This window comes from Sphaerodactylus townsendi, linkage group LG12 (genome assembly GCF_021028975.2).
Source record: "Sphaerodactylus townsendi isolate TG3544 linkage group LG12, MPM_Stown_v2.3, whole genome shotgun sequence".
Classification (NCBI taxonomy): Eukaryota; Metazoa; Chordata; class Lepidosauria; order Squamata; family Sphaerodactylidae; genus Sphaerodactylus; species Sphaerodactylus townsendi.
In genome coordinates this window covers 35149-51183 of record NC_059436.1, presented here as the reverse complement: position 1 = coordinate 51183, position 16035 = coordinate 35149, and the positions used below count along the sequence as shown (strand labels likewise).

General features: G+C 43.4%; 1 protein-coding gene across 4 annotated transcripts in view; it reads left to right on the top strand.

The window, feature by feature from the left end:
* Positions 1-16035, top strand: part of TACC1 (transforming acidic coiled-coil containing protein 1) — a 75758-nt gene that overhangs the window by 44941 nt on the left and 14782 nt on the right. For 2 of the 4 annotated variants that reach the window (XM_048512378.1, XM_048512376.1), the window contains exons 4-6: positions 4159-4194; positions 9757-9817; positions 10615-10828. In XM_048512378.1, coding sequence (XP_048368335.1) covers positions 4159-4194; positions 9757-9817; positions 10615-10828 — 311 coding nt within the window. The remainder of the gene's footprint in view (positions 1-4158; positions 4195-9756; positions 9818-10614; positions 10829-16035) is intronic. The other 2 variants (XM_048512379.1, XM_048512377.1) reach the window with 2 other exon arrangements.

Genomic DNA, 16035 nt, shown 5'->3' with positions numbered 1-16035 from the left:
GAATTTTTAAACTATTGATGCCAAGCACAGATTGCATTGTTATGTGCTGTACCACTAAGCTGTGTCCATTCTCCATTTTGTTTATGAGGTGCAGGAAGACATTCAGAGGTGAATGTCCCTATCATTTAGAACTGTTCAGTGAGCAAGTGTTGGCATTACAAAATTCCCAGAAACTCTCAAGCTATTTAATTCCCCTGCATGATTAAATAGGTGGGATTTGTGTTATAAGTAGCAATGCTTAAAGAGACTCATAGGAGTGAAATTGTTCCTGGACTGTATCACTTTAAACTGCAGGTGGGTAGACTGTCTGATTGCATTCCGCTTCATATGCTAACACTGGCTGTCCACAGAAAATTAGCAAGTCTGTGAAAGGACCCTAACTATGACTTCTTCTTGTTATGATAGCTTTCTTTGTACAAGGTCTCTTTTCCCCCCACAGAGGAGTGCCTGATTCTTCTGTCTACAGCAGTATAGTGTAGAACAATTTTGTTATATTGTGTTGCATTTATTTAGAACCTACGTGATTGGAAAGGAATCCTGATTTTTAATATGATTCTGGATGTTAAAAGAGATACAGGGTTTGGTATGCCAAGATTGAAGGTGGGCAAGTTTTGATTTCAATTAAGCATCTGATGGCTGTGTTTATGGACACCCATTGTTCATCAGTATAATTAGATGACCCCCAAGTACCTGTTGGGACAAGGAGAAGAAAATTCTATTAACTTTGATTCAGGTTATGTACACGAAAGAGTTGAATATTTGAAACATGCTGTATAACTGATTATTCTTATTATTAATAATAATGTATCAGTATAATTAGGTGCCATTTGAAAGCTTCCTGTCATGCAGCTATTATATGAATGCAGTTTTTAATTCATTCTTACAGAGCTGGGAAAGGGGGCTTTGATTGGTAAAAGCTTGAAGAGGCAACTCAGATGTTGTCCTCTTGAGGAGGAAACTGTTCCTCCTTTGCCATACAAACAGAATGTAGCTGAGGAAGAGAAAAAAATAACTTTCACCCAAAACATCAGAATAACTTGAGCTGGTCCTTGTTGGATTGCAAAAGGGGCAGAAATCCACTGACCTTGGATTCAGAAAACCCGATACAGTCTTGTGGAAAGCCAGCAAAGCAGAAATGATGCTTGTATATTTTCCCCAAGGCATCTTTAGACCTTTGCATTTCCAGTCCTTCACTCTTTAATTATTAAGTTTTAATTATTTAGCGCTCCAAGTACAGTTAAGGAACCCGTAAGAGCCAAGGTTAGAATTGCAAAGCAGGGTTTGGAAGTGCTCAGAGCGAGCAGTATCAGTGCCCTCAGCTCATTTAGATAGGACTTTCATCTCCTCCTCCGTGTCTCTAATGCACAATACATATGACACAAGTCAGAACACAGGTGCCCAACTCATCACATTTAGAATCGGTGTAACTCATGTTGAAAGGACTCAATTGCTTTGTGTAGCCTCAGACACTGCAAGGGGAGAGGAGGAGCTTCAGACTCCCTTCCTGTGCTGCTTTTGCTGGCAGAAACTGCCATGGGGACTGTGCTAAGGAAGAGGCAACAACCCCCATAGCCATTTCTACTGACAACAAAGATATGGGAGGGAAGCCTGAAGCACCTTTCCCCCATGACAGGATTTGGAGCTGTGAGGAGCAATACAGTGTGAAGAGTTACACTGATCCTGTGCATGGGAAGGTGTCAGAACTGGTACCCGTGTCACCACTTGTGTCACCTGTTTAATATATTTTGTTTCTTAAGGTATCAAGTTTTCAAAGTTCAGCAAATACTAGCAAAACTGTGTGTCAGAACTTCCTAAACCCATGGTAGTGAACCTATGGCACTCCAGATGTTCATGGACTATAATTCCCATCATCCCCCTGCTAGAATGGCAAATTGGCCATGCTGGCAGGGGATGATGGGAATTGTAGTTCATGAACATCTGGAGTGCCATAGGTTCGCCACCACTGTCCTAAACTATGAAGCAAATTCTACTCTGGAAACTTGTCAATGCAAGAAATCGTCTGTAGCTCATACCTAAATTGTCATGGATGCCAGTTGCATAAAGGTTTGTGTTATTGCAGTGTAACCTGCTGTGATATTAGCCAGCACTGCCCTGCCTGTGTGTGCTGGGTACATAGGAAGCCTTAAATGTGCACGTATGATCCTTTCTACGTGGAAATAGGGACCTCCTTCTCTTTGAAACGGCTCTCCATTCCTAATGCTGCCAATCTGTTTTGTTCCAGCCAAATTGGGAACACTGTTGAGAAGTGAGTACCAGTTTTGGGTACAAATTCAGTACACGGTAGCAGCTGGCGTGCGTAGCAAGAAGGTAGTTACTGCTGGTCTTAGGCAGCACTTCAGATGCCCTGCAGAATAACAAATATTAGCTCAACAAGTTTGTAAGAGATGGGCAGTTTGAGATCAGTGAGAACTTGTCCCCCAAAATCGTATCTTCTGATACAGTGGGTGGCAGTGAGCAAGGATGCATAAAACTGTGCTGAAATAATTGAAATTCTATACTCAAGCTGTCTGAGGCTGATTCTGCACAGGCAGCAATGGGTTCATGAAACTTCTACCTGCTGCCCTGCTACCATTTGCACGGCAGTTGCAGGAGCCATCCGAGATCGCTGGGATCCTGGAGACAAAAGGCAGCATGGTTGACACAGAAACACAGTGTTTCCATGTGAACCACACAACTGAGAATCCCCCCCACTTGAGAATCATCCGAGAATCCCTCCCCCCCACCTAACTTCATGGCATGGCTTGGCAGCCACCTATTAGAGTATCCCCTCTAATGGCAGCTGCCTGGGGAATCCACCATAATGGTGGAGGGAACCTGCTTGCTGTAGTTCGCACAGGCAACCAGTAAGCATTTGCAACCTGGGTTTAAGGAAAAAACTCACAGAATAGGCGATTTTATTAAACCCGGGTTCTGGCCACTAAAATGGGTTAGCAGCGTTTGGGGGGGCGAGTTCTGTGTTAACTCCCTCCCCCTCTTTAAACGGGTCTGAACCCATTTTAATTGGCCCATGCAGAATGGGCCTGAATCCTGCAGCTGATAGAAATTCTTTTCTATTTTACATAGGGTTCTTTTTACTTTCTCATGTACATTTTTCAAAATGTTGAAAGGAAGAATGCTAAAATTGTCTCCAGCCTCTGGACATCTTTCTTGACCACCTCTCTGTCTCCTGATATTTCAGCAGGTCTTGTCAACATTCTTTCAGGCATAGTTGTGTAGCTGCAAAGGCTAGAAACTTGGCTTAATAATAGAAATTAACAGAAGGGAATTCTTCGTACAACATACTATACCTTTTTTTTGGACCCTTGCGTACACATGACATTGCCTTATTACTGGATCTCAGACTGTTAAGAACATAAGAACATAAGAACTAGCCTGCTGGATCAGACCAGAGTCCATCTAGTCCAGCATTCTGCTACTCGCAGTGGCCCACCAGGTGCCTTTGGGAGCTCACATGCAGGATGTGAAAGCAATGGCCTTCTGCTGCTGCTGCTGCTGCTGCTCCTGAGCACCTGGTCTGCTAAGGCATTTGCAATCTGAGATCAAGAAGGATCAAGATTGGTAGCCATAGATTGACTTCTCCATAAATCTGTCCAAGCCCTTTTTAAAGCTATCCAGGTTAGTGGCCATCACTGTTGGTCTATCAAGGTCTGTATTGCCCACACCTCTCTAGGGTTTCAGATGGAGGTCTGTCACATCACCTACTAAATAAAATAAATGAATACATACATACATACATACATTCCTACATACATGCATTCATACATTCATTCATACATGCATGCATTCATACATACATGCAACCTAATTGTGTTTACCAGGGATGGTGGGGATTGAACCAGGGACCCTCTGTATGCAAAGCAGATGCTCTGGCACTGAGTCATAGTCCCACCCAGGCGTGCAGTACTAATATAGGCACAGTGGAGACTAGGAGCTCCCCTCTTTAGAAATGTCCTATTTTCCCAGCAGCAGTGAGCATTTGAAGTGCCCATCTCTTCTTGCATGCTTCCCCCATCCATAAAGTTACACTTTGCATTTTATGTAGGGAGGAAGTATATTCAGGTTTTTCACATGCTTTTATTTTCTCCCCCTTCCATTTCTCTGCCTGTCTTTCTTGTCTGTCCATTATTGGTGCATCAGGACTACTGAGCAAGTGAGATTTCTCTGTTTTCTGTTGTAAGTACTCTTTTTTTCTTTCTTCCTCGTTCCCTTTTGGGCTCCCCACACCCGCCCTTGGCCTTCTGTCTCTGCTGCATGCAGCTTCCTCTTGGCCTTTACCTTTTCTTTTTGTAGTTTGTTGTCTGGCTCTTGTTCACAGCCTCCTCTTAAAGGATGTTATTTTATCTGACAGCTTGGCTTGCCATGGAATGAGGAAAGGGGAAGATGGCTGTGTAGCCCTCCCAGCATGTCAGATTTGCAATAGATTTTCATAGCGTTACTGAATTGAATTGAAACCTTTAATGGCATTTTCATAGCATTACTGAAAAACGATGTGATCAGTGTCTGTTCCTTCTCTTCCTGTTGTGTTCTGTGTGGCCCGGGCAAATGATATTAGGGCTTTTCTCTAATTCCTGGGTAAGGAATTCTCAGACTGTGAACAGGTTTGTCTGAAGAGACAAAGGGATGGAGCTTCCTCAAGGGTAAATAAGTCTGCGCTCCAGAGGCCACAGTCCTTGCAGTTTGTGGTACATGGGTGGTATCTTTGCTCTGTGCTTGCCTTCAGTGCTTTGTAGATGTGTGCATGGGGATATCCTAAGAACACAAGTACCTTTCTGGTCTGGCCAAACACACATGCAGTAGTAATATTTTGAGATGGTAGAATAGATTGCAACACTTCAAACTACAGATGGCTAATCACTTTTTGGAATTGGTTGTGGTGGGTTTTCTGGGCTGTGTGGCCGTGGTCTGGTAGATCTTGTTCCTAATGTATCACCTGCATATGTGGCTGGCATCTTCAGAGGTGTATCACAGAGAAAAGTCTGTTTCACATTGTGTGTGAAACCACGGCCATGGCCACACAGCCTGGAAAACCCAGCACAACCAGTTGAATCCGGCCGTGAAAGCTTTTGACAATACTTTTTGGAATGTTCTCCTGTACTTATGAAAAGCTCCCTGCCAATAGAAAAACAGCTCAGCAAGTAAAGCGAAGGGATTTAGAACCTTTTCCCTGTCATGCTACGTTTCTGTTTGCGTCTGTTTGCTTTTTAAAGCAAAGGAGCATTCAAAGCTGAAGTTAACCATTTGCAGTTTGATCTGGGCCCAGCACTTCATTCCCACTGTGCCCTGAAGATGCCATCACCTTTTTGCCATCATTTAATAATAGTGTGGCAGGCTGAGGTGGTCTTGTGTCCCCCCACTCCCACCGTGCATTATCAAATGCCAAAACAGCCACAAACCGACCACAACTGTTTTGGCCCTTGAAAAGTCTTGTGGGGGCACAAGCACACCGCATTGCAATTTTAAAAGACTTTAAAATGGCATTGTCATCTTTGTCGGGACCACGAGGGTACTACCATGTCTGGTCTGGCTCTCACTGATAATTGTACCATGAGGGAAGGTGAGGCTGCTTCCCTGGGCAGAAGAACTGGGGTGATATTAAGACAATCCCCAGGATGTACTTCAGATGTCCTAGAAAACTGTCCATTAGCTTTCTCTATGTGTTATTTAGGGTAAGATAAGCTGTGCCCTCCCAACCATATCAAAATTTATTGAGACACGCAGGAATGTTTCCAGATGTCTGATTGTATGCTGGAGATATGGCCATCTTGGCCACCAACCCCACCACCCACCACCCACCCCCAAAAGAAGAAGAATACAGACAGGCTGACAGATTGGCAGAAATGAGAGCAAGGGCCCGTTATTAGAGCTCTGTGCTCAGAAGACAATTAAACTCAAATAATTTGACAGAATCACCTGACTTCTGCATCAAGGGACGTTGAAGTCTGAGGCCTGTGTAAGTTAGGAACAGCTTTGTCCATGATACACTTTATGACATGCTTGAAAAGATGCATTTCTTGTCACTCAGAGCCAGTATGCAAATGTGATTGGTTTTGCAAAGAGCTGAAAAATAAATTGAGTTCCATAGTGCCACCATCTGATCTCTAGTTGCCTAGTTGAGGTAAGATGGAGAGAACTGGTTTAACATTTGTGTGTAAAATAGGGCTGCATGTAAATTTACCACAGTTGCTTAGAGGTTTTTTAGTATACTTGCCATTGACTGCCAGAAGATGGGATGTGTGTGACAAGCCTTTTTTTCCCCTACTGAGCCTCCTAAGCTTTTGGGGATCTTGGTTAGTTTTGAACTATAAACCTTCCCCGCAGTTTCCAGCTGTATAGACTTTGGTTTTGTGGCTGTAAGGTATGTTTTGCGTTGCACAGTTCATTATTAAGATATCCGAGGCTGCATTAATATAAATACAACTAAGAAGATTTATTTGCAGGTTGGTTTTAAAGGAACAAACCAGGTCTCTAGGTAGACAAAGTAAAAACCTGACAGGGGCACAAAAATGTAAACCGGCTGCGGCTTCAGAGAGTAGTTAGACTTTTCCACAGTGCTTCCAGCTACTGACAGACTTCTATGGACTAGCCACTAGGTTGGCTCCTCTCTCACACGCATGATTCCACCCATACCAGGCTGTCCTTTCCCCAGAGCCAGACTAAATTATACAATGTCTGCTCATCCCCAGAGGTAGACATTTTCTTCTCTCCCAGAGATAGAGCTAAACCACTCTGCCACTCTACCAGGTAGAGCTACCTTTCACCCTGTCTGCTCTTGTTTCTGAGCCAGACCTGGGCTGTCACCGCTTTCTCCCAGAGGTAAAACCGAACTACTACTTCTTCTTCTGTGATCCCCCTTCTTGAAGTTGACTGGAGCACTCCTGTGGATTCACCTGAGTAGTTGATTTTGCCTTCAGGGGCAGGACAGCCTTCTGTTCATCACAGGGAGGAGGCAGATTTCCCACAGGTTCCTTATCTGGTTGCCTGAAAGAGAGTCTAATGTCTAATTCTCCATAGGTTACCAATAGATATGTATGATACAGATGTAAAACCAAAGGTATGATGCTATGTGCTGCTATTGTATCTCCAAGCATGAATTGTGCACACTGCCTTGGTATGCATGAGCAATCCTCCACATCTGGTGCTCCTGGAGATTACGTTCTGCTGTGCTGTGTGCTGTACCTTTCCCTTTGTATCCTCCCTTGCAGTGGTATTGGGTATTTTGCTTCCTGTCTTTGTTCCTAGCAAAAAGGAAAACAAGTAGAGACCATCAAGCAGGTGGCATCATGTCTTGGTCTCCCTTGAAGTGCATCAGCTCATTTTCCTTTGGCTTGACCAAAGATCAGCCACCAAGCTTTGTAGCCAAGTTATTAGGAGTCAAAATGTTTGCTTTAGAAAGCTTTTGCAAGTGAAAACTGGAAGAGCAGAAGCAAGGCTAGGATAAACAAGGTACATTAGAGGTAGCATGCCCCTTGCAGGCACAGATCTTTCACTTCAGCCCTTAGGCAGAGAGCGATAAGCAGGAGTGGGGAGAAGAGGCAAACATGATAGAATTGACTTTAAGGGGAAATTACAAGTCTGGATGTGTTGAAGACCACTGCTGATAAGTTTTGGAGATGGCTATGAAATCTTGTTCTCTTTCAGGTGCAAATTCTTTTTTACTTCATCTATCTGTAATAAAAAGAATAAAGATGTTTCTTTGGGGGGCTGTTTGGGGAGGTGGGTGAATCATTTAACTGTTTGGTGTAGAAAAAGGCCCAATTCTACATCAGTCAAGAGAATGTGTTTAGGGCTAAGATGTTGTGTGTTGTTTCGTTGCATGAGTGTGTTATTCTTTTTGTGGCCATGGAGGCATGGGAATCCCTCCTGGAAATAGCACCATGTAAGACTGGTTACAGCACACCTTTTAGAGCGGAAATTTAGAGGGAAGAGAAGAGATTTGTTTGTTTGTTTGTTTATTTGACTTTTATACCGCCCACCCCCCCCACCCCCCGGAGGTGGGATAGGAGAATGTTCGATACATCGATCTAGAGCTGGTAAAAGTGAAATCTGGGAAAACATGGACCGGGAGTGAGCTGCCTATAAAAGGGCTGAAGAGGGGAGAGAGGGGAGAAAATTGAGGATGGGGTCTGTTTGGGTGAAGGGAGGGAGATTAAAGTCCTGCAGCAATTTTGGCACCAAGAAGTCTGTTTTTCGCCACCCACACAAAGCCGACCAAGCCAGTAGATAAGGGCTCGTTTATAAAACTGGATGGGACCCGATAGGAGAGACTTACTACCTCCTATATAAAAAAAGTGACTATTCCTTTTCTAAAGCTGGAATCAGCAATTTTCACAATTAAAGAGTCTTCAAAATTCAGAGCAAGAGAGCAACAAAAAACAGTGTAAGAATGGTCATTTACACTACTGTAAACATACGATGTATAACTGTACATTACTGACTCAATGTTTACAAGCCATAAAGATTCTACAGCCCAAACAATGGCTGTTTCCCCTTTTTATTAGGAAGTGGCACCCGTGAGATTTCACAATGCATTTTAAATATACACAAGAGCACCCAGCACAATTATTTGGTGCACTGGTATAAATCTTTCACGTTGATTTTATGTACGTATTTACCATATTTATAATCCACTTTTCTCATTGAGACTCAAAGTTGATTACACAGTGTAAACCGATAACAGCCCGTACTAAGAAACAAAGAGCTTAGTGTAAGTCGGTATGATCAGTATGATGAGAAATCTAATGAGCAGTGTGCTAGGAGACTAGGATTACTGAAATCTGAATTAGTATAGCATATTAGGCATGATACAGAGTATGGCTATAATGAAGAAAATATTACATCAGAAGAAAACAATGAACTTATTGGCAACTCTTCACTTCTTTTCCTTTCTGCAAAGCTCTATGTATCTCATTAAAATATTTTCCTGCCATTCTTTTCTCACACTGAATAACATAGTATCCATCTTCCTCTACAAAATACCTTGATTTAGAGGTTTCATTTGTGTAGATCCGTATTTAGTTTCCCACTGGACTATGTTTAGCTATAGAGCCATGCAGATCCATGCTGTAAAGGAATTGAACCCTTTTTAGCAAGGGTATCAGTTTTCCTTTCTTGACTTCAGGAAAGCCTTCTGCATCATACTTTTTAAAAAAAATCACAATATTTCGCAAATGGTTCAAATGGCTCTTTATATCATTTGTATTTAATGTAAGCAGAAAGTTAACCAGCAAAAGGGGATCTAGGAAGAAGGCCGCCCAAGTATGCTTCCCCCCACACACATCCTGCTGGTTAATTGCATGGTGATGGAGGATGCCTGGTAGTATAATTATGCCCTTCCCAGGAGCCTCCTTGATGTGTGACCTGCAGGAGGGAACTGAACCTGTTATTCGTCAACTTTCTCCTATATAGATGGCTGAAACTGGATGAATGCTTGGACGGGGAAGCAGAAATAAATATTCTAGAGGTACAGTTCCCAAGGTAGAGCATGAAGTGCTTACATCCCGTGTTTAAACTACTAAAACAATATCTGAGGACAAGCAAGGCAGTGTTCTAGGAAGAAGTGCATACATGTATGATAGCCAAGTCATTGAAATCTGCATTTTCAGCGGAATCAGTTTAAGTTCGGAGCCTTCCTCTTTTTTTTGTTGCCCAAATGGCAACCTCCTCCGCCTCTCTCATCCTTTTCCTCCCAAGAACCAGAAAGCCTAATACTGATATGTATTCCTTTTCTTGTTGCAGAAGCGGCTGCAAGGTGAAGAAATATGAAACACAGTCTCTGGTTCTAGATGCTTGTGCTAAGGTAGGGCAACTCCTTACACTGGAAGCAAGCTTAGATTGGGGGAAGGCCATGCCAATTCCAAGACATGGGAATTCCTAGCTTCATCCCTTTATCTGGATCCATTTTGGATTGAGCCAGCCAGTCTAGAATCTGATCCAAAAATGCATTGGTGGAGAAGAGAATTTTAAGACTGAATGTCCTGTTCGCACTTCTCCCTCTTCCAAAGTTCATTCCATCTCCAGTCTTGGCACTGCTTGCTGGGACATCTTTAGAAAATACAGTTTTGTTAATCCTTAAGGAGCTTGATAGGCAAGAACTAAAGTGATTTGTGTATTTATTTACATGTTTCTACCCCACCTTTCTCCCCAAAGCAGCTTTCCACATCACTCTCCCCACCTCCATTGTATCCTTGTTAACAACAGTCCTGTGAAGTAGGATTGAGAAGGACTGGCCAAAGCTTCCATGGCAGAGTAGGGATTCGAAGCGGGGTCTAGTCTAATCACCATGCTAGTGAGCTTTTATTGTGAGCTCTTTATGGATGATAAAATCCTTGGTATTTTCTTAGCACTTCTAAATGCTGACTCACTCCCACTGTTCTTGAGAGCACTTAATTCTCCTGTGCAGTTCACAGCCAGTGCATTTAAAGGTCAAGCAGCTGAAACTTTTGGTCAGTATTGGTGGCTTCCAGGTTTAGGCATCTAAAGCTACCCCACCTCCCCTGTTCTTTCGTTGGTTCCCATTTAAAACTGAAAAAAGGTATTTCCCAAACCTGTAGTGGTAGACTCAGCCCTGTTTAAACTGTCTTCTTAATTGCTCAGGATGAAGAGGATGGAGCACTCATATCCCATATCCCAGACCTTGCCAGTCGGGATGGAAGTGCCACAGATGAAGAGAAATTGGCTTCTACATCCTCTAGTCAGAAGTCAGCTGGGTCAGAGGTGAAAGGTGAGCCCGAAGAAGACCTGGAGTACTTTGAGTGTTCCAATGTTCCTGTGTCTGCCATAAATCATACATTTTCATCCTCAGGAAAAGGTATGAGTACCATCCCTCTCTTCATTATACCTCTCTTTTGTTTAATATTATAGATCATGGAATATGTGGTTCTGGGAGGGCTATCAACCAGTTTAGCAATTTAATTAACTAACCACTTGTCCATTTAAAAAAAACACTGTATACATATGCATATACATATACATATGTATACATATACACACACATCCCACCATCATGGAACTCCAAGTGGATCACATGGGATAGCCAGGCAGCCTTCCATCCAGAACCAACCCTGCTTAGCTTTAGCAAGGTTGCTATATTATATCTCCTCCAACTATATCTGGGAACCATTTAATTAACCTCTAGCTTTCTGTCATTGGTCAGCTGTCATGGCAGATAAACAGGACCTTCAGGTTCTGAGGCAGAAAGAATTCTAATTTCTGGAAGACAAGCAACAGGGGAGTGTGATTGACTACCTGTACTTCTTGTGAGTTTCCCAAAAGTATCTGCTTAATCAAGATTTTGGCCTACGTGAACCTGGGTAGTAGTGGCATCGCTTATGAGGTATAAGGGGAGCGACCACTCCCTTTGAACACATTTTTTAAAAGTGGTACTTTTTTTAAAAAAAAAACCCCTTCCAGCCCAAACCTTGCTCCCAGGGCCGAGCTCTTCCTCCCCAGGCTCTTGCTTGTGCCACTATTTGATATGTGTCATGGTGCCTTTTTTCATAGGCTTCCATCCCCTGGACTTTAGAATCTGGCTACTGCCCTGCTTGGCTGTCTAAACCAGTAGGGTCCTCCTCATTTATCTAACTGCCTTGTCTGTCTCACCTATCTCATTCTTATGTTCCTGCTGTTCTGTTCCTATGCGTTTCTGGAACAGCTGGCTATTGTTAGCATTTACTTTTTTCACATCCTTGTTGTAGGAATGCTGCAGATCTAAAACAAATTAGAGTGTGCCCAGAATCTTATGTTTCATTGATTAAATGTGGTCTTTATTTAATAATCTACTGAAGATTTTCTGGACTTGATCTACTAATGCAGTACATAACCAACCTTAATTCTTTCTTTTTTTTTGCAGGGGGAGGGGGTGTAGGAACCAAGTAACCTTTGATTAGTGGTGGGTAGACCAGCCCTGACCCAAATGATCTGGAGTAAACAGATTAATTGGTGGGATGTCTACTGAATATCTAACAGATTGTGTCCAGAACTCATCAGGTCTTTAGGTTCTGTTGTATTTTTACTGCTAACCAAGGCTTAAGGGCCTTTTTAGTTCCAGTGTTTCTGGAAGCCCTCCTTACCATTCTCTCACCCCCAAATCCAATGTAGACCAAAGTGAGGGCATGGAAAGCTCTAGGATTTGCAGATATCTATGGTTCATTGTTGAATTTTAACCCCCTCTGGAATATCCCACACTCCAACCCTAGGTTCAGCAGTACTTAGAGATTTGAGGATGGAATCTGACAGAATGGGGTTCAAGGAGGGAAAGATCTTAGCGGGGTGTAATGCCACGTAGTCCACCTTCCAAAGCAGCCATTTCCCCCAGAAGTGAAATAAATGTTTTAAATGAAGAAATAATCAGCTGTTTACGTAGTTTGGAGATAATTTGTAATTCCAGGAGATTTTCAGCCATACAAGGAAGTTGGCAACCCTACCCACGCTGTCAGTTCCAGTTTTCACCAGAAGTGATGTCAGCATATCTGTGCAAAACTGGTGCTCCATCTCCTGTCCCTTAAATCTTTAAATGGGCAACCCTCATTGGGCTGGACGACCTGACCTGAAATGGATGGGGGTAACCACTTGAGAAAGGAAGATTCTAAAATCCAGTATCTTCACCCTTCCTTTTCCTGAACTCTCACCATCTCTAATGTTGACATTCCAGTGCACATATTCACCAGTTACTTTAGAACCATTCAAGCTGCCAGGATTTCAGAAGTGCAGTGTTGTTAATGCTTTCAGGAGTTAGATTATGCAGGCCAATATAGTGAGCTCTTAATGATCAAACCCTTGAAGGCATTTTCTTAGTACTTTTGAGCCTGTCTATGCTGATACCGTTCCTGGCTGCTTTTGTGCTCTTTTCCCCAGTACAATTTGCAACCAGTGCATTTAGGCGTAATTAAAGCCCAGGCAACGTTTAATCAGTGTCAGTGGTTTCCAGGTGCAGGCATCTAGAAGTGCCAGGCTGAATGTATGTGGCCATTACTTTCTTCTGCTTTAAAATCATTTGTTTTGGAGCATATGAGAGAGCTGTAAAATGCCTGGGGTGAGGTGGAATCCTATAGGCTTATTTGTCTCAGCAATTGTCAATAATGCAGGCAGTTAACTAAATCATGTTGGTTAGCTTGGGTTTATGGAAATTTAATGAAGTGGGCTTAGCATTTTGAAGGCAAACGAAACCTTCATTTATTTAATGTATTTATACCCTGCTTTTCAGCCATATTGGTTTCCAGTGTGGTCTGGAAGTGAAATCTGCAACATTTTTTCATTAGATTTAGTTACTGAACTGCAGAGTTCCTTTTTAAAACATGGGCGGGGGGAGACATTTTGAGGCCTACTAGAATGTTGAGATGCTGTTGCTATAGTTGATAGAGAGGATGATGAGGGAAGTTAGTCCTCTGCTCACATCCCTGCCTTCCAACTGCTGATGGCTTCTAATTGCTGGGCCCTGTGGCCCAATGGTAAGGGCTTTCTGCCTGGAGGAAAAATGGGCACCACAAAAGATATTAATCATGAGAGCACCGGGAGCCACTAAGACCAGGTGACAGAGGCGTAGCAAGGGGGGAAAGTGCCCGGTACACTGTTGCATCCTCTGCCGCTGCCACGCCTGGAATGCCTCCGCCACGCTCCCACAGGGCCATGTCCCCGGTGTGTCACGCACCCCCCCTTGCAGCCTCCTTGGAGCTACACCTCTGCCTGGTAGAACACTGGGAAGCTGGAACTGTCAGTTGGTAGTGATAACAGCAGCATGAACATCCAAAATGTTAGATAGTTGGAAATACCCTTTGCTGCTTTATCCCCAGAAAGAGGAGGGGAAGGTATGGAGGGTTCAGTCAAGGAAACATGTGAAGGAGGATTTAACCACCACCCCTGTTTTCAGTGTTGTGACCATAATCCACAGTAAGTCACATTTTCTAGGAGCAAATAAGAATTCTGGAAACTGATTGACCCAGTAAAGGAAGCTACAGCACCCGGTCTGCAAGGCCTGTGCAAGGATTTTAAGGATAGAACAGTTTTGGAGGACATTAATTCATCTGGTTGCTGTAAGTTGAAAGTGACTTGATGGCACTTAACTCACACCCAAGACCTCTGGAACTCCGGCTTCTCAAGTAGTCAGGCTGCAGGACAGAGAAAACCAAAGGGGATAACAAAGCCTGTGGCTGCTTTTCTCCATCTCTTTATCTTCTCTCTCTCTTTTAAGTGCTTAATTTTCTCTAGGGCAGTGGTGGCGAACCTTTGGCACTCCAGATGTTATGGACTACAATTCCCACCAAGGTTCGCCGCCACGGCTCTAGGGGATGGGAGCAAAGCAGTGGGGATGATTAACTGCTAAGAAAGGTGATGACCATTAGAAATATTTCTCTCCTGACTGACAGGCGTCCAGGGCCAGCATCTGTACTAACTCAGAAAGAGTTATGTATTTTATTTTATTGCATATGTTATAGCCCAACTTGTCCCTCATTTTCCAGACCATAGGCATTCAGTTTTGCCTGTGAAATACTGTGGCTTTCACAGAAAACCCTGGAGCATGTCAGAATTTTATCAGGGACTCCTTAGCAACAAGATGTCTGGTGAACTTTTTTGTAAGACAGTTGGTCAACCATTGTAGCTTTCCACCATAGCTTTCCCTCAACAATTCGTAGGATGTGTTCCAGGTCATCCTGTCAGATCATGCAGTATGTGTGACACAGGACAGGTCACTCTGGTTTCCCATGTGAACTGAAGCGAGCATCTTAGAGTACCCTTCTACAGACGTACAAATCCTCAGCACCGTGGATGTTCTCTTTGTAGAAATGGTTGCCTAATTGCCGAACAATTTGTAAACCGCTGCTTTAGCAGACAATGCAGGACTCGGGGACCCCCCCATGACTGAGTAAAGAGATACTGCAAAGGCATGTTCTGTGTGTCTTATTTACAGCTAGAGATGGTATTTATTTGCCCAGAGGATAAGAATAGAAGGGGACATGTGAAATTTGCAATTGGCTTGAGGGCCTGGCTGGTCAGACACTTGCATTCTTGTCATTCTGAGGGAAGAAACAGCTGTTCTTGACCACCTCATGCAAATACCAACAGCCTGTTGTGTCCCATTCCATTGAGTTGCTGCCTCAGAAGGTGGGGTTTAGGAGAAACAGCTGTTTCTGCTAAAAAGCAATAAAAGGTGGGGGGACGGGAGAATAAGGGAACAAAAAGTACAGAAGGACCTTTATTTGGATGTTGCTTATTTTCTGCATGTGGAAAATTTGGGAAAGACATTTTGGTGTCTGAGGCAGAAAATCCAAGTGTGGTCTCCCCACCCTCACCCAACCCCGGCACAGGTCACAATTCACTAGGAAACTTTTTCTATTCAAGCTTCACTGAGCTGAATGGGATCATCACCAGAATAACTGGGGCCTGCTTGAGGAATGTCCCTCCTTTCTGAAGGAGTTTAGAGTACTGCGTGTGGTGGAGGTATCGTAACAACCTGGTGACTTGGGTGACATTGAACCAAGAGTGCGTTGTAGTTAAGTGGAATTTGAATACAAATCTTCTGAAGCCAGTTCTCTGTTCCGTCACACCACACTGGTTCTGGCCTGAGGTGACTACTTCACCTTGTCCCATGGTGGGATCTTTTCTGATTTGTATCTGGCCAGACAAGGGATGCATGATACAATGCCAGAGAAATGTGGAGGTGCCACGTAAATAGTTCAGGTTTCTGGCATAATATTTACATTCCAAAAGCCCAGTGGGCCATATTTGTGTTTTATATTTGTAGGTGTTAAGCTTAGAATGGTGCAACTCTGCTCAGGACTGTGTTGTTTGCATACTGCATGGTTCTGGTGGCTCCACCTTAAAAAGGAACATACCTCAGAGGCCATAACTATCAAGGGAGTGGGCAGCGCCTTCCCTGGGAGGAGAGATTACGCACTGGAGACTTGCCACATTACAAAAAGATCATTGTGGGAATATGATAGAGGCTTAAAAAATTAGATAAGGTTTCAAGAAAATAGTGAGTTTTTCTGCCGTAATACTGGCACGAAAATATCGGTATAC